This window comes from Ranitomeya variabilis, chromosome 3 (assembly GCF_051348905.1).
Source record: "Ranitomeya variabilis isolate aRanVar5 chromosome 3, aRanVar5.hap1, whole genome shotgun sequence".
Taxonomy (NCBI): Eukaryota; Metazoa; Chordata; class Amphibia; order Anura; family Dendrobatidae; genus Ranitomeya; species Ranitomeya variabilis.
The window spans coordinates 614,288,781-614,307,583 of NC_135234.1; the positions used below are offsets into that span (position 1 = coordinate 614,288,781).

The following is an 18,803-nucleotide window of genomic DNA, read 5'->3' on the forward strand; positions in this document are numbered from 1 at the left end:
CATGCGTTTTTTTCTAAGCGTTTGTAAAGCGTGTTTGACCACAAATAAAGTTGGGAAAAAATAAAATTGTGTTTTGTTTTGTTTTACAGCAGGAACAGTTCGATGGGAAATACAGCTCCCATCGAGCTGATCCTGCTGCCACTAAAGGGGAACAGACATAGGCCGATGGGGAGTAGTAGTCTCATCAGCCCGTGTCTAGTTTTACACACATACACCGCTAATGCAACACATACACATAGATCATACCAGCCATCAATCAGGAAGACGGGAATGATCTGGGATTCTCGTCTTCCTGGATCATGGGATGGCATGATGTGATGCCCATGATGTCACTTCTTATTTGCTGAGGTTTTGATTTACAAAACCGCAGCAAATGCACTTAAAATCCGCAAACATTTTTAATATTTGCGGATTTCAAGTGTTCCAATACAAGTCTATGGCGGCGGAATCGCTGCGATTCCGCAAAGTAAGTGAACATGCTGCGTATTTTACCGCAATGCGATTCCGCTGCGGAAAAATACGCAGCATGGGCACAGCAATTGTGGAATGCAATTAAAATTAATGGGATGCGTTTTGTTAGTGTTTTTTAAGCGTTTCCATAGCGGAAAAAAGCAGCAGAAACGCTTAAAAAAAATGCAACGTGGGCACACAGCCTAAGAGTCAGTGTGTTGTCCGATTGAGTCTTGATTCTTTTTATATTGATTCAAACACCAAGGATCACAAAAATGATTTAGCCTTTTTATTAATGAACATACCTCAGTTCAAATGTCATTGATATAAATGTATTGGCACTTTAATATTGTAGATAGCACTGAGATTCTAAGGCTATGTGCACACGTAGGAAAAGAGGTGCAGAATTTTCTGCACAAAATCTGCATCTCCTGGCAGAATCCGCAGCCGCGGATTTGCTGCGATTTTTATGCGGATTTTGTGTGGTTTTTATGCAGAATTGATGCGGATTTTGTGCTGATTTTCTGCGGTTTTTGCCACTGCGGATTTTTATCATGGAGGGGTGCAGAAACACTGCAGATCCGCACAAAAGTAGTGACATGCACTTCTTTGAAATCCGCAGCAATTCCGCACAGCTTTTTTTTATCCCATTGATTTACATTGTACTGTACATCACAGTGCGGATCTGGTGCTTCTGTGCGGAAAAATCCGCTGCGGATCCGCAGCAAATCCGCATCGTGTGCACATAGAGTTCAGCAGTCCTTAGGCTTTCTCATTTGTGTAGCATTGTTTACTGAATATTCTTGCTCCTTTCTTGAATTTTAATTTTGTATTTTTTACTACTTAATAAAACTACTGTATCTTAAATTGGTATTTCATTTGAGCCCTTCCTTATCCTAATGGTTAAATCTTCGCCTGAATTTAAGAGTGTGCACCTAATGTTATAGGAGTATTGCACGAATAAGGACTTTAAGATAACACCATTAAGAACATGTGTATGATTAGTCAGGAATAATAATCACTTGTCAGTTAAACATTCATCTTGCTGGCAATGATGAAGTTTTATTACTTGAAACCCTTTTTCAACAATCATTGGTAGGAGAGCTTAAAAAAAAAAAAAAAAAGGAATCGAGCAATGTAGTTGTTAGCTTGTGGCACCAGGAGCATGATCTCTGGGACTTCTGCCAGCTCTCACCATCTCCAACTGTATCCTATGTTCCCCAAGATCCTTTTTAAGGCTTCTTTCACACTTCCGCCGGTACGGGGCAGTCGCTAAGCGTCGGCGCAACGTACCGACGGACGTTGTGCAAATTCTGCACAACGTGGGCAGTGGACGCAGTGTTTCAACGCGTCCGCTGCGCACTGTAAAGTCTCAGGGAGGAGGGGGCAGTGTTCCGGCCACGCATGCGCGGTAGGAAATGCAGGACAAAGCGCACGAAAAAACGTTCCCTTGAACATTTTTTCGATACGACGGCCCGCCAAATACCGACGCATCCAGTGCATGACGTATGGAACGTGTGTCCATACGTCGTGATGCTTCGGTAATACAAGTTTATGTGCAAAAAACGCATCCTGCAGGCAACTTTGCAGGATGCTTTTTTTTTCCACAGAACGACGCATTGCGACGGCCCCTAAACGACGAAAGTGTGAAAGAAGCCTAACCAGACCAAGCCTGCTATTCAGTAGAACTGCAAAAGATTAGATTTGAGAACAAACATTTAATTGCTCATTTCACCAACAGTAGATTACATAGCTTTTACTGTAAAAAGACTCATGAATACAAGAATACATTTCTATATCAGCAATTTGCAAACTATCACAAATCATTTTGGTCTTTCAACACACCTGTAGCCCTACGACATAGCCATAGCAGGGTGCTTGATTGCATCCCTCCATCCAGGTAAAGACTCTTAGGGTATGTGTCCACGTTCAGGATTGCATCAGGATTTGGTCAGGATTTTACGTCAGTATTTGTAAGCCAAAACCAGGAGTGGGTGATAAATGCAGAATTGGTGCATATGTTTCTATTATACTTTTCCTCTAATTGTTCCACTCCTGGTTTTGGCTTACAAATACTGATGGAAAATCCTGACCCAATCCTGATGCAATCCTGAACGTGGACACATACCCTTAGGGTGCGTGTCCACGCTCAGGATGGCCGGCGGTATCGCCGCAGCGGCGAAGCCGCTCGGCGCTAAGCCCCGCCCCCTTTCTGGGACGCGATGATGCCGGATGTGTACAGTACACATCCGGGATCATCGCACCCCTCGCCATAGGGTCCTGTGATATTACCTGCGGCGACGCAGCGTCGCCACAGGTAGCACGGACATGCTGCATTCTGAAAAGACGCGCAGCATGTCCGGAGTCGCAGGGCCACCGCGTGCGGGTTTCCACGCATAGTGGACACGGGATTTCAAAAAATCCCCTCCACTATGCTGGAACATCTGGACGCTGCGTGTTTGACGCTGCAGCGTCAATCACGCAGCGTTTACTTACCGTGGACACTCACTCTTACTGAAACTCTCATAAGGTATTAAGAGAAACTTTGGAACTACTCTCACCTATGTCCACACAATATCATCTTTCAGATTGTGTTTGCCAACTTATTGTATGAGCCACCGGCAATGATGAAAATGAGCCGACAGCTCCGCGCTACAGTCTGATGCACCCAGCGGTAATCTGGCCCATGTTCACACTACCTGCTGTTCCATCTGCTCAGGTTTTGCAGACTGCGTACATTAAATGTTGCCGCTGTCGGACTGCTGACAGCCAGTCATTATGTTTTGAAAGCCAATCTGATTATATGTGTTAGAGGAAAAATCTGAATGACAACACCTACAATACCTTTTACACTCACTCAGTGCAGACCTGTCACTACCAACGTACTAAGGATGGCGCGTGGGCAATCCCTTGTAAGCCAAGTACATCTGCTGTACGGCTCGCTAATCCCATCATGCGCCAACTGAAAGTTGTGACAGTGATCAAAAGAAAAAATAATGAAGAAAATCATCAGATTGACACAATGTTGAAAACTAAGCTAAGGAAAGAGTTTACCAAACATACTGGGACACGCGGATTTTCTAGAGCTGCGGTATACCGTACTTGGTGTTAATGGTAGAACATTGTCTTTATGCTACTAGTAGAATATAGGAAAAGGCCTCCAGCAACAAAACAATTACATTGTAAGGAGGTCACAGACGTCAGAGCATAAAGCACCACTCCAGGGTCTTTGTTATAGCTCAGTGCTGGAGTGGTATTGATAATGTGAGTTCCCTGCCCTTAGTGTTATACTTACCAGCCGTCATTTTCTTCTCTCCCTGGCACCGCACTCTGATCCCAACACCACATTGTGACCGCAAGTCAAAAGGTAACAGGCATAAGGTCATGAGAATCCCAATCAGGCCCTCCTAGACTTACACCGAGTAGTGATCGCCCAGCAAACACTGGAAAGATGTCAGGTGGTGGGTATGAGACTAAAGGCAGAGAACTTAGATGAATGACACCTCTCCGTTTAAAACCGCAATCGGGAATAAGGTAATAGCGCCCCCGAGAGTCCCAAAAATCTACCAGTAGCTGAGATCCTGGAGAACACGATTAGGGCCAGTTTTTACAGTCGCCAATCAATGTTATTTAACTAGTGATCACGTATAAAAATAAATAAATAAAAAAATAAAAATAAAAGTGTTTCTCCCTCCAACATGGTATAACATGCAGACTACAAGCATAACATTGCACAATAGAAGCAGATGCACCAGAGTATTAGGGGATGTTCACACGCCAAGTGCTTGGTGCAGAAAGTGCTGCACCATTTCTGCATCTCTTAACAAATACGGCCATTTTCGCTGTGTTTTTTTACTTGAGTTTTTGGTGTAGATGTTTCCCCACTCATTAGTATGGGTCAAATCTGTAGCAAAAGTGCTGAAAGAAATTACATGCTGCAGAGTTAACTCCTTCACCCTGAAGCCTGTTTTCAGCTTCCTGACCAGGCCAATTTTTACAATTCTGACCACTGTAACTATGAGGTCATAACTCTGGAACGCTTCAATGGATACCATGAATTCGGAGGTTGTTTTCTCGTGACATATTATACTTTATGATAGTGGTAACATTTCTTTGATATGACTTGCGGAAATCGCGGAATTGCGGAAATCTGGCGAAAATTTTTAAACTTAATTTTTATGCCCGTAAATCAAAGTTATGTCACACAAAATAGTTAACATTTCCCACATGTCTACTTTACATCAGCACAATTTTTGAAACAATTTTTATGTTAGGAAGTTGCAAGGGTTAAAACTTGACCAGATATTATTCATTTTTACAACATTTGCGAAACCATTTTTTTTAGGGATGTCACATTTGAAGTGACTTTGAGGGGCCTATGTGACAGAAAATACCCAAAAGTGATCCCATTCTAAAGACTGCACTCCTCAAGGTGAGCAAAACCACATTCAAAAAGTTTATTAACTCTTCAGGTGCTTCAAAGGAATTTTTGGAATGTGAAAGGAAAAAAATAAACATTTTCTTTTCTTTCACAAAAAGCTTCCTTTAGACCCAATTTTTTTTTACTTTCACAAGGGCAACAGGAGCAAATACCACACAATTTGTTGTGCAATTTCTCCTGAGCAGCCGATACCCCATATGTGGGGGAAATCTACTGTTTGGGTGCACGGCAGGGCTCGGAAGAGGAGTGCCTTTACACTTTCTGAATGTAAAATTTGCTGGCATAATTAGTAGACGTCATGTTTGGAGAGTCCCTGATGTGCCTAAACAGTGGAAACCCCCAACAAGTGACACCATTTTGGAAACTAAACCCCTTTGGGAACTTATCTAGATGTGTATTGAACACCTTGAACTCCCAGGTGCTTCACAGATGTTTATAACGTTAAACCGTGAAAATAAAAAATAAAAGTAAAAAACACATTTTTCCCACAAACATCTTTAGCACCAAATTTTGAGTTTTCACAAGGATAACAGGAGAAAATATAACCCAAAATTTGCTGTGCAACTTCTCCTGAGTTCAAGTGGTCGAAAACTACTTTTGAGGCACAGTGCAAAGTCCAGAAGGGAAGAAACACCATATTACAGTGCAGATTTTGCTGCACTTGTTTGAGGGTGCCATGTTACATTGGCAGAGCCCCTGAGGTGCCAGAACAGCAGAGCCCCCCATAAGTGACCCCAGTTTACAAACTAAACCTCTCAGTGAATTCATCTAGGAGTAGTGATTATATTGACACAACAGGTGCGTCACAGACTTTGACACCATTGGCCAGTGAAGAAAAAATAATTTACATTTTTACCACCAAGATTGTGTGTTAGCCCCAAGTTTTACATTTTCATACAGGAAAATGAGTAAAAATGGCACCAAAATGTGTCCCACAATTTCTGCTGAATGTAGTAATACCCCATATGTGGCTGTGCAGTACTGCTTAGCCATACTCTGGAGGGACGGAGCGCTATTTCCCTCCCGGAACGCAGATTATCCTAGAATAGTTTGCGGATTCCATATACAGAGCCCCTAAGTGCTAGAAAAGCAGAATCTCCCCCTCAAGTGACCCCATTTTGGAAATTATAACCCTTTGGGAACTTATCTACAGATGTAGAGATTATTTTGACTCCATGGGTGTTTTCCAGAAACAAGCAGCAGTGGATGTTGCCGAGTGAAAAATGCAAACTGCCCTTATAATGACCAGTACGTTGCAGTCACAAGTACGTTGCGCCCAGCTCATGCTTCTGGAGACATGCACCCGTAAATTAGACGGGCTCTCATCACTACAGAAATGCCAAACATGTGGGTGCTAAATATGGTTTAAGCACAATGGGGCTCAGAAGGGAGGGGGGGGATTTGGATGCGAAGATTTTTCTGAATTTCTTTTGGGGAGCGAGGAGGCATTTCGCTTTCACTGAGCCTTTGTACTACCAGTAACGTGGAAGACCCCTTTATTTCCAATAACAGACCTGAGTGAGGGCTTCCTTTTTTTATGGATTGAATTGAAGGTTTTATTGGGAACATTTTACATAACATTTATGATCACATTATTCCGGCGCTCTATATCGAGTACTTACATCGGGGTTTCCATCTAAATCTTTGAGTGACATGACAAATGAATCCCCTGATGGATCAATTCACCATAATGAGGCACAGTTACTCTTTGACTCCATCTTGCGTCTGTTCAGTGTTGTCCTTTTCAGAAGTGCACAAAACTGTGGCTGACGAAACTTTTATGCAATCCTAAAAAGATGGACACTGGCGTCCACAGTGCCTGCATATGCCTCATTATAAGGAAGGTTCCATTGGGGTTTTGTCTGAATCACGTATTTCAGAGATTTACTAGGAAACCCCAGTGTAAGCTCTCAGGGTTAAAGGGAACCTGTCATCCCGTTTTTTCCGTATGAGATAAAAATACCGTTAAATAGGGCCTGAGCTGTGCATTACAATAGTGTATTTTGTGGACCCCGATTCCCCACCTATGCTGCCGAAATACGTTACCAAAGTCGCCGTTTTAGCCTGTCAATCAGGCTGGTCTGGTCGGATGGGCGTGGTGACATCGCTGTTTGTTCCCCCAGATCTTGCTTATTTTTCCGTTGGTGGCGTAGTGGTTTGCGCATGCCCAAGTGCCGAATCCACTGCACAGGTGAGGAAAAAGAGCGCGTTCTGCGCTATTCCCCTGGTGATCGGTGGGCGCGGCCATCTTCCTGAGGCCGCGCGTGCGCAGATGGTAGTGCTTGGCTGCCCGGGGCTTCAGGAAAATGGCCGCGGGATGCTGCGCGTGCGCAGATGGAGATCGCGGTGGCCATTTTCCTGAAGCCGAGATGCGAACTCTGCTTCAGGAAAATGGCCGCCACGATCTCCATCTGCGCACGCGCGGCATCCCACGGCCATTTTCCTGAAGCCCCGGGAAGCCAAGCACTACCATCTGCGCACGCGCGGCCTCAGGAAGATGGCCGCGCCCACCGATAAACCGCTGAATAGCGCAGATCGCGCTCTTATCCTTCAGCTGCGCAGTGGATTCGCCTGTTGGGCATGCGCACACCAACAGAAAGAGGAGCAGGATCTGGGGGAAGAAACAGCGCTGTCACCACGCCCATAGGACCAGACCAGCGTGAGTGACAGCCCAAAACGGCGACTTTACAAAGGTATTTCGGCAGCATAGGTGGGGAATAAAGGCACAAAAAATACACTAATGTAAAGCACAGCTCTGCCCCTATTTAACGCTATTTTTATCTCATCTTGAAAAAACGGAGTGACAGGTTCCCTTTAAAGGAGTTTTCCCACAAACAAAAGTTCACTTTACTCATCAGATTTTGGAATAATAATAAATAATAATAATAATAATAGTAATAATAAGTTATATAATTGGATGTGTTTAAATAAAATGTTCCTGTGCTGAGATAATCTTATAAATGTGCTCCTGCTGTGTATTGTGTAACGACTCTAATCACACGCCCGCAGGTAGGCCAATCAGCCGTGGGATATTGGTGCGGGATTTAAACACCGCTTCACTGGTTTGGTGGAGCCCAGCCGGGCGCGACCAATCCGCGAAGCTTGGTTGAAATCCCAAGACAATTCGCGGCCGGACTGCGCCTGTCGCTGATTGGTCGCAGGCGGCTGGTGCGACCAATCAGCGACGCAGGATTTCCGTTACAGACAGACAGACAGAATTAGACGATTATATAGTAGATTTGGTGTCTATACAACACCTTCATGTTTATGTATACTGTGGTGCACAAATGGATGTGTATTCTAATATATGTTTTTAATGTTTTTTGGCTTTCTTGTAAAGTCTAAATAAACATTTTAATTTATTTGGTGGCCCCTGACTTTATGAATGTTTCTTTTTCTTGCTACAAATTGTTGACATGCCTGAGGTTGATCCCGTTTCATTGTTGATGGTGCCCACCTACCTCTTTTTCATGTGAATATTTCTGTCCTGACATACAATGTTCGGTAGTAAGAAGACATAGTAACAAAGACACTTACTTTCGTCTCTCTTCCCTCCATTTACTGATTTCGTCTGGTGTGTCTAGCTTTATTCTCTTGGATCCAGGTCCATGCATCTGGAATAAAAAAGTATAAATATGTGGTTTTACATTGGATACGCAAATACAGGCAAGACACCAGGCAGTGCAATCATGCTACCCAAACCACAGGCAGCATGACTACAGCCAGGTACATATTTATCTGAAATACGCTGGCTTCTCGGAGAAATTATAGTTTGAAGATCCACCCCTAGCCGGCTGCTACAGGTGATTGACGGTCTGTCACTAAGTACTAACATGGAAGAGACTCTTCAATCAACTTGAGCGGTGCAGGGAGCACGTCAGACACATACCTGGCTCTAGGCACGGAGCAGGCAAATATCAGACACTTTTGGTACATCTCGTGGACATACTATACATGTCTGAGTTTGCTGTCCCCTGTTTGAAAAGAATACTTAATCTTACAATTATAGCAGGAAGCAAATTACAATCGCTTGGAGGCCACATTGTTGGTCTGTATTTAATGGTGGAGTTAAGAGGCAAACCAAGTTTAGAACAGCTCTTCAAAAGAAAGCACAATACACACATCACATAGATCCCTTAGGTGTCATGAGACTGGTGTATTTACTTCTAAAATCCACATCACGACTTTATGAGGCCAGCTAGAGAACGATACAGCTCATGAGTCCAACAGTATTCAGTTTCCAACAACCCAGCCTGAATGATAGCTGCAGCTTGTATTCAGCAATGTGGGATCTCAGCAGGGAAGAGGGACATTGAGGAGCTGCTAATCAGGCTAGGTTGTCAGAAATTAGGCTAAACCTGCATACAGCATTATACAGCCATTCTGATACAGATCATAAGTAAAGGCAGCATTTTTATTCAGGTCCAAGAGATCTATTTAACAATGCACGCAGTTGATATTGCAAAATCTGGTGAGAGATGCACTCGAAACAACCTTTTTTTTTTTTTTTTAAGTTCCCCAAACTGTATTTAAAACAGTTTAAAAGTAGCAGATACTATAATATGTTGGATCCAGAATTATAAAGTTTACACAAAAGGCTTATGCTAAAGATGAGCAAAAAGATCTGAACTGCCCTGGGACCGAACTGGACGCCGGACCAGGATAGTTTCAGTCTTTTTGCTACTCTCTAGCAAACAACTTACATTTTTCCAGTGAAATTGTACCAGCTTCTCATGGGCTCTGAAACTGCAGTCTGCTTCTTGGCACTGTACAGTATATAAAAAAAATGGCATGTTTAGAGGAGATTAACACGCTTGGATATCACATAACTTCCTTTTGGGGTTGAGAGCGATTGAATGTGTAATTTGGGGAAATTCTGGTCTGCATCTATATAAAATACATATTTTTATTACGATTTAGTGTCCGATTTCAGCGTCATTGCATTTTTTAGTATAGTATTAGTGCAAATATTTTTTTCCTAAAAGCTAAATCAGATGAAAAAGGTCATTTTTCCACCTCTCATACTGCAATATTAAAATAACCAGCACAATTACTGTACTTCTAGATTTGTGAGCTTCTGTACATTGTAGAGTCGCAGTAGGACGACTGAAGCATGGGAGATTAACCCTTTCACACACCCCGACATACACAGTTCGTCATAACCATGATGCACATGTGTGGTGCAAGCTCAGGAGTGGTGCCAGTTCCATACAGAGAAAATGCCAGCTGTAATGCATACTAGCATCTGCCATTGTGATCAGCGCTAGCCACAAATTACTGCTGTTTAAATATTTAGATGCCACTATCAACTACTGACAGTAGCATTTAAAGGGAACCTGTCACCCCCAAAATCGATGGTGAGGTAAGCTCACCGTCATCAGGGGCTTATCTACAGCATTCTGTAATGCTGTAGATAAGCCGCCGATGATACCTGCAAGATGAGAAAAATAAGTTAGTTAGATTATACTCACCCAGGGGCGGTCCCGCTCCGATGGGCGTCTGAGGTCCGGTACAGCGCCTCCCATCTTCATCAGATGATGTCCTCTTCTGGTCTTCACGCCGCGGCTCCGGCGCAGGCGTACTTTGTCTGCCCTGTTGAGGGCAGAGCAAAGTACTGCAGTGCGCAGGCGCCAGAAAGGTCAGAGAGGCCCGGTGCCTGCGCACTGCAGTACTTTGCTCTGCCCTCAACAGAGCAGACAAAGTACGCCTGCACCGGAGCCGCAGCATGAAGACCAGAAGAGGACGACATGGAATGAAGATGGGAGGCGCCGGAGCGGACCTGAGACACCCATCGAACCGGACCACAGCGGGACCGCCCTGGGTGAGTATAATATAACCTTTATTTCTCATCCTTCAGGTAACATCGGGCTTATCTACAGCATTACAGAATGCTGTAGACAAGCCCCTGATGACGGTGGGCTTACCTCATCATCGATTTTGGGGGTGACAGGTTCCCTTTAAAATGCATGTTCGTCAGCGCACACTCATCGGCACCCACCAGCGCCTCGCTGGTATGGCAGGCACCTGTATGCCAGCGAACCCATGGGACACCTCTGAGGCTCAGCTATAGATTTAGATTCAAAGGAGATAAAGAGAGTTTATATATTAATGAAAAGATAAGAAAAAAAAAAGTTTACAAGTATTAGAATTAGGCTAGGTTCACATCGCGTTAGAGCCATCCGTTTAACGGATGCGCCAACGCTGATGCCCAAAATCACTTTTTGCTACAATCGCGTTAATGCATGCGCTAACGCATGGTACCTTTGCGTTGGCATGCGTTAGCAATAGAGGTCTATGCACAGCGAACGTGTCTAATCGCTGTACGTTAGGCCTAACGTACCCGAAAACGCGGTAGACTGCGTTTGAGGGTGCATCACAAAGTAACGCATCATCACTAACGCATGCCGATTTTGACATGCGTTATGATAATGGAAGTCTATGGGCGCTTTAAAGGATCTGTTACATAGCGTTAGTGCCGCTAAGTAACGGATCCGTTAAACGGATCGCCCTAACGCAATGTGAACCTAGCCTTAGAAAAAAAAAAAAAAAGTTTAAATCACTCCCCTTTTTAAAATCAATTTTAAAAAAATCATCATATTTGGTTTCTCCATGTCCATAAAAGTGTTATCAAAATATATAACATACATTTAACCCCAAGGAAAAAAAACAAAAGCACCAGATTTACACATCTCCCCACCTCCTAAAAATGGAATAAAATATTAAATGTCTTATGTACTTAAAAATGGGCATCAATGAAAACTACAGATCAGTAAGCAAAAAGCTAACCTCTACACAGATCCACGAAAAAAATAAAAAGTTACGGGCATCAGAAAACATACTATGGCATGTAAAAGTTTGGGCACACCCTTGGTCAAAATTACTGTTATTGTGAACAGTTAAGCAAGTTGAAGATTAAATGATTTCTAAAAGGGCCAAGGATAAAGATGACACATTTTCTTTGTATTTTAGGAGAGGAACAAAAAAGAAACAACCGTCTCAACTTTTACATTTTAAAAATTACAAAAAGGACAATGGGCCGATGTAAAGATTGGGCACCCTTGGAGATTTGGGAGCTCAAATAGCTTTGACTAAGGTTTTAAACCTTTATTAGCCTGCTAGGGTTATAGCTTGTTCGCCATCATCGTAGACCAGGAGATGCAAATTTCCCAGCTTTCTAAAAACCCATATATCACACATACCCAGCTCAAAATAAAGAGGGGAAATAAAGAGATCCATAATTAAAATACAATTTTATTATATATCAAAGATAAAAAGGAAATGTTACAAAAATAAAAAAGCAGTGTGCCCCCCAGGAAGAAGACAGCGGCGAAACGCGCGCCGGGGTGAGAGGACGTGTTTACCAGCTCCAGAATATAAGGTGAATTGGTCTCCTATTATTGTGGGCATGGGCCCCCACCTGTTATAAGCACTGCTTTTTTATATGGTCAGTTATTAAAATGTAATTTTCTCTTTCACTAATACTATTTAGTGGGCCTTTATATTCATACCTACATAGGGATTATAGGTGGTTAAGCACTATAGGTACCCATAATTCATCTTTTCATGCTTATTGTAGAAGAGACCTGCCGTTGTTATGTATAGTACTTATCAATAGTCTGTGTTGATTTTTTCCTTCTAGGCTTGGCTAGTTCAGTTTTATATCATTATCGGATGCACTATAAATATTGAAATTTCTTGCAACTGAGTAACCATGCAGGATTATTTGTAAAGGTTATGTATTCACTTGGAATTTACATACAAATTATTTGAGGTCTCTATTTTGGTACCTTCACCCTGGGTACCAACCGCACATGATGGTGGGCATAGCCCCATGCGGAAAGTAATAATAAAAATAATAATTTTTATTTATATAGCGCCAACATATTCCGCAGCGCTTTACAACTTATAGAGGGGACTTGTACAGACAATAGACATTACAGCATAACAGAAATCACAGTTCAAAACAGATACCAGGAGGAATGAGGGCCCTGCTCGCAAGCTTACAAACTATGAGGAAAAGGGGAGACACGAGAGGTGGATGGTAACAATTGCTTTAGTTATTTGGGCCAGCCATAGTGTAAGGCTCGGGTGTTCATGTAAAGCTGCATGAACCAGTTAACTGCCTAAGTATGTAGCAGTACAGACACAGAGGGCTATTAACTGTATAAAGTGTATGTGAACATGATGCGAGGAACCTGATTATGTTTTTTTTTTTGTTTTTGTTTTTTTTAATGGGCCACACAGGGATGGTTAGGTTAATGCATTGAGGCGGAAGGCCAGTCTGAACAATTGAGTTTTTAGGGCACGCTTAAAACTGTGGGGATTGGGGATTAATCGTATTAACCTAGGTAATGCATTCCAAAGAATCGGCGCAGCACGTGTAAAGTCTTGGAGACGGGAGTGGGAGGTTCTGATTATTGAGGATGCTAACCTGAGGTCATTAGTGGAGCGGAGGGCACGGGTAGGGTGGTAGACAGACCAGAGAGGAGATGTAGGGTGGTGCTGAGCCATGGAGTGCTTTGTGGATGAGGGTAATAGTTTTGTACTGGATTCTGGAGTGGATGGGTAGCCAGTGTAATGACTGGCACAAGGAAGAGGCATCGGTGTAACGGTTGGTGAGGAATATGATCCTGGCAGCAGCATTCAGGACAGATTGGAGTGGGGAGAGTTTGGTAAGAGGGAGGCCGATTAGTAGAGAGTTACAATAGTCCAGACGAGAATGAATAAGTGAGACAGTAAGAGTTTTTGCAGAGTCGAAAGTAAGAAAAGGGCGGATTCTAGAAATGTTTTTGAGATGCAGATAAGAAGAGCGAGCCAGTGATCGGATGTGAGGGGTGAATGAAAGCTCGGAATCAAGGATGACCCCAAGGCAGCGGGCATGTTGCTTTGGAGTAATGGTAGAACCACACACGGAGATGGCAATGTCAGGCAAAAGTAGGTTAGTAGAGGGAGAGAACACGAGGAGTTCAGTTTTTGACAGGTTCAGTTTCAGATAGAGGGAGGATATGATGTTAGAGACAGCGGTAAGACAATCACTGGTGTTTTCTAAGAAGGTCGGCGTGATAATAGGAGAAGAGGTGTATAATTGGGTGTCGTCAGCATAGAGATGGTACTGGAAACCAAATCTACTGATTGTTTGTCCAATAGGGGCAGTATACAAAGAAGAGGAGGGGGCCTAGGACTGATCCTTGAGGGACCCCAACAGTAAGGGGAAGGTGAGAGGAGGAGGAACCAGCAAAACGTACAGTGAAGGATCGGTCAAGAGAGATAGGAGAACCAAGAGAGAACGGTGTCCTTGAGGCCGATGGAGCGGAGCATAGTGAGGAGGAGCTGATTATCCACAGTGTCGAATACTGCGGAGAGATCCAAGAGAATTAGCATGGAGTAGTGACCATGAGATTTAGCTGTTAGTAGGTCATTAGAGACTTTAGTGAGGGCAGTTTCAGTAGAGTGTAAAGAGGGGAAGCCAGATTGAAGAGGGTCGAGAAGAGAGTTATCTGAGAGATAGCGGGTGAGACGGGAGTGGACCAGGCGTTCGAGGAGTTTAGAGATGAAGGGAAGATTAGAGACAGGTCTATAATTAGCGGCACAATTTTGGTCGAGGAAGGGTTTTCTAAGTAATGGATGTATAATGGCATGCTTAAATGAGGAGGGAAAAATACCGGAAGTGAGGGAAAGGTTGAATATTTTTGTTAGGTGAGAGGTGACAGCCGGGGAAAGGGACTGGAGGAGTTGTGACGGAATGGGGTCACTGGTGCAAGTGGTCGGGCGAGAAGATGCAAGGAGCCTGCTTACTTCTTCTTCTGTAACTGGTTCAAAGTCAGAGAGTGAACTAGATGCAGTGGGGGAGGGAGGACAGTGCCTGGTATGAAGAGATTGGGAGATGATTTCCTGTCGAATGTGGTCAATTTTTTCTTTGAAGTAATTGGCCAGATTGTCAGCGCGGAGATCTGTGGTTGGGGCCTGCTCTCTTGGGTTGAGTAGGGACTGGAAAGTGTCAAAGAGACGTTTAGGGTTATTTGACAGTGAGGTGATGAGGGTGTTGAAATAGGTTTGTTTGGAGAGGTGAAGGGCAGAGTTGTAAGTTTTTAGCATTAACTTATAATGGATGAAATCTTCGGGTAGATTAGATTTTCTCCACAGACGTTCGGCGCACCTGGAGCATCGCTGCAGGAAACGTGTTTGCAGCGTGTGCCACGGTTGTCGCCGTCTGTGCTGAGTTGTTTTATGTATAGGAGGTGCAGCTTCATCCAGGGCACTTTGCAGGGTTTCATTGTAATGCTTCAGAGCACAATCAGGACATGAGATGGAGAAGATTGGGGCCAATGAGGACTGCAAGTTCTTCATAAGTTTCTGGGTGTTAATGGCCTGCATGTTTCTATAAGTGTGGAAAGTGGGGGTGACCTGAGCGGGATGGCAGTTCTTGATAGAAAATGAAAGAAGGTTGTGGTCAGAGAGCGGGAGAGGGGAGTTTGTGAAATCATCCACTGAGCAAAGCCGGGAGAAGACCAAGTCAAGGGAGTTTCCATCTTCATGTGTTGGAGAGTTAGTATGCTGCGAGAGGCCGAAAGAGGAGGTTAGAGATAAAAGGTGAGAAGCAGATGGGGAGAGGGGAGAAGCAATGGGGATGTTGAAATCACTCATGATAAGAGTGGGGGTGTCACAGGAGAGAAAGTGTGGAAGCCAGGTGGCAAAGTGATCCAGGAACTGATGAGAGGGGCTGGGAGGACGATACACCACCGCCACTCGCATGGAGAAGGGGACGTAGAGTCTGACAGCATGGACCTCAAAGGAAGGGAATACAAGTGAGGGTACTTGGGGGATAACTTGGAAGGTACATTTGGGTGAAAGGAGCAGACCAACGCCTCCACCTGCTCGGTTGTCTGATCTTGGGGTATGAGAAAATTGTAGTCCACCATATGAAAGAGCAGCAGCAGCGGTGGTGTCTGACTGCTGGATCCAGGTTTCAGTAAGAGCCAGGAGATTAAGAGAGTTAGAAAGGAAGAAGTCATGCATGAAGGAGAGTTTATTACACACAGAGCGAGAATTCCAAAGGGCACAATTGAAAGAGACAGAAAGCATGCAGGGAATATTAAAGGGAACCTGTCACCCCCAAAATGGCTTGTGAGGTAAGCTCACCGGCATCAGGGGCTTATCTACAGCATTCTGTAATGCTGTAGATAAGCCGCCGATGTTACCTGAAAGAGGAGAAAAAGACGTTAGATTATACTCACCCAGGGGCGGTCCCGCTGCGGTCCGGTCGGATGGGTGTCTCCGGTGCCTCCCATCTTCGTTCCATGACGTCCTCTTCGGGTCTTTACGCCGCGGCTCCGGCGCAGGCGTACTTTGTCTGCTCTGTTAAGGGCAGAGCAAAGTACTGCAGTGCGCAGGCGCCGGGCCTCTCTGACCTTTCCGGCACCTGCGCACTGCAGTACTTTGCTCTGCCCTCAACAGGGCAGACAAAGTACACCTGCGCCAGAGCCGAGGCGTAAAGACCCGAAGAACACGTCATGGAACGAAGATGGGAGGCGCCAGAGCAGACCGGAGACACCCATCCGACCGGACCGCAGCGGGACCGCCCCTGGGTGAGTATAATCTAACGTCTTTTTCTCCTCTTTCAGGTAACATCGGCGGCTTATCTACAGCATTACAGAATGCTGTAGATAAGCCCCTGATGCCGGTGAGCTTACCTCACCAGCGATTTTGGGGGTGACAGGTTCCCTTTAATAAGGTTAGAGGGGTTTCTGGGTGTAGCAGTTGGGAGGTTTGACTGGCTATAACATGGGGGGCCGGGGTTGGGAGAGATGTCTCCAGCGACTAGGAGAAGGAGGATAGAAAGAGTGAGCAGATGGTTAAGTGATTTGTGGGAGCGTTTCTTGTGTTGGATGGTGGGACTAAATGGATCTGCGCTGTTAAGCAATGTGAACAGAGCATGAGTGCTATACATAGGAAAGGCAAGGACAGAGGGGCTGATACGGATGGAGTGTAAAGAGTTTATGCAAGGGCGGTGAATGTGAGTGAATGCAGCAGCCAGGATATAGATTATACAGATACATATGGTGAGTATTTGTTCTGTTTCAAGTGAATAGGGAATAGGTTTAGATTGTCTTACCTGTCTCCTGCCATGTCTAACTGCCATGTTTTAACTGCCGAATACTTAGAAAAAAAGTACTTAGAATAAAAGTACACGAATAATAGTGCACGAATGAATCCCCAAGCTATGTCTACATTTATGGAAGGCTAGCTCTTAGATCTCACTTTTTTTTTTTTTTTTTGGGTGTTTCTCTCCCTCTCGTTACAAATCAATCTAACTCAGTTGAGACAGCAGGACACAATAAATGTAGTGATCAGATAAACAAATGTCCAGGTCTACATGGATCATAAACCCCTTTGAAACAGTTATGTGATTTCTCTGCATAAAGACAAGCAGAAGTGAGTTAAATATCTATAAACACAAACAAATGCATAACAACATGACTAACATATATAGATATAAAGTAAGCGGACCAATAATAATAATAATAACAATAATAACCTTTATTTATATAGCGCCAACATATTCCGCAGCGCTTCACAGTTTAACAGTTTCAAACACAACAGTCATAGGTAACAACGTTAACAATACAATAATAAAGCAAAATAAGACAAAATAAGACGACCCTGCTCGTGAGAGCTTACAATCTACAATATGCATTCCTATGTGTGCGGAATCGCCATGATTCCGCACTTTAACCCCTTCCCGACATTTGACGTACTATCCCGTCGAGGTGGGGTGGGCCCGTATGACCGCCGACGGGATAGTACGTCATACGCGATCGGCCGCGCTCACGGGGGGAGCGCGGCCGAGTGTCAGCTGCATATCGCAGCTGACATCCGGCACTATGTGCCAGGAGCGGTCACGGACCGCCCCCGGCACATTAACCCCCGGCACACCGCGATCAAACATGATCGCGATGTGCCGGCGGTGCAGGGAAGCATCGCGCAGGGAGAGGGCTCCCTGCGGGCTTCCCTGAGCCCCCCGCAGCAACGCGATGTGATCGCGTTGCTGCGAGGGTCTTACCTCCCTCCCTGCTCCAGACCCGGATCCAAGATGGCCGCGGATCCGGGTCCTGCAGGGAGGGAGGTGGCTTCACAGACGCCTGCTCAGAGCAGGCACTGTGAAGCAGCCTGCACTTCTCGCAGATCGGTGATCTGTCAGAGTGCTATGCAAACTGGCAGATCACCGATCTGTATTGTCCCCCCCTGGGGCAAAGTAAAAAAGTAAAAAAAAAAATTTCCAAATGTGTAAAAAAAAAAAAAAAAAAAAAATATTCCAAAATAATGAAAAAAAAAAAAAATATATTATTCCCATAAATACATTTCTTTATCTAAATTAAAAAAAAAAAACAATAAAAGTACACATATTTAGTATCGCCACGTCCGTAACGACCCAACCTATAAAACTGCCACACTAGTTAACCCCTTCAGTAAACACCGTAAGAAAAAAAAAAAAAAAACGAGGCAAAAAACAACGCTTTATTACCATACCGCCGAACAAAAAGTGGAATAACACGCGATCAAAAAGACTAATATAAATATCCATGGTACCGCTGAAAACGTCATCTTGTCCCGCAAAAAACAAGCCGCCACACAGCATCATCAGCAAAAAAATAAAAAAGTTATAGTCCTGAGAATAAAGCGATACCAAAATAATTATTTTTTCTATAAAATAGTTTTTATCGTATAAAAGCGCCAAAACATAAAAAAAATGATATAAATGAGATATCGCTGTAATCATACTGACCCGACGAATAAAACTGCTTTATCAATTTTACCAAACCCGGAACGGTATAAACGCCTCTCCCAAAAGAAATTCATGAATAGCAGGTTTTTGGTCATTCTGCCTCACAAAAATCGGAATAAAAAGCGATCA

General features: G+C 44.1%; 1 protein-coding gene across 2 annotated transcripts in view; it reads right to left on the bottom strand.

The window, feature by feature from the left end:
* Positions 1 to 18,803, bottom strand: part of NUFIP1 (nuclear FMR1 interacting protein 1) — a 72,081-nt gene that overhangs the window by 36,142 nt on the left and 17,136 nt on the right. For both annotated transcript variants that reach the window (XM_077297358.1, XM_077297357.1), the window contains exons 4-5: positions 9,595 to 9,657; positions 8,429 to 8,505 (exon numbers count right to left, since the gene is read on the bottom strand). In XM_077297358.1, coding sequence (XP_077153473.1) covers positions 8,429 to 8,505; positions 9,595 to 9,657 — 140 coding nt within the window. The remainder of the gene's footprint in view (positions 1 to 8,428; positions 8,506 to 9,594; positions 9,658 to 18,803) is intronic.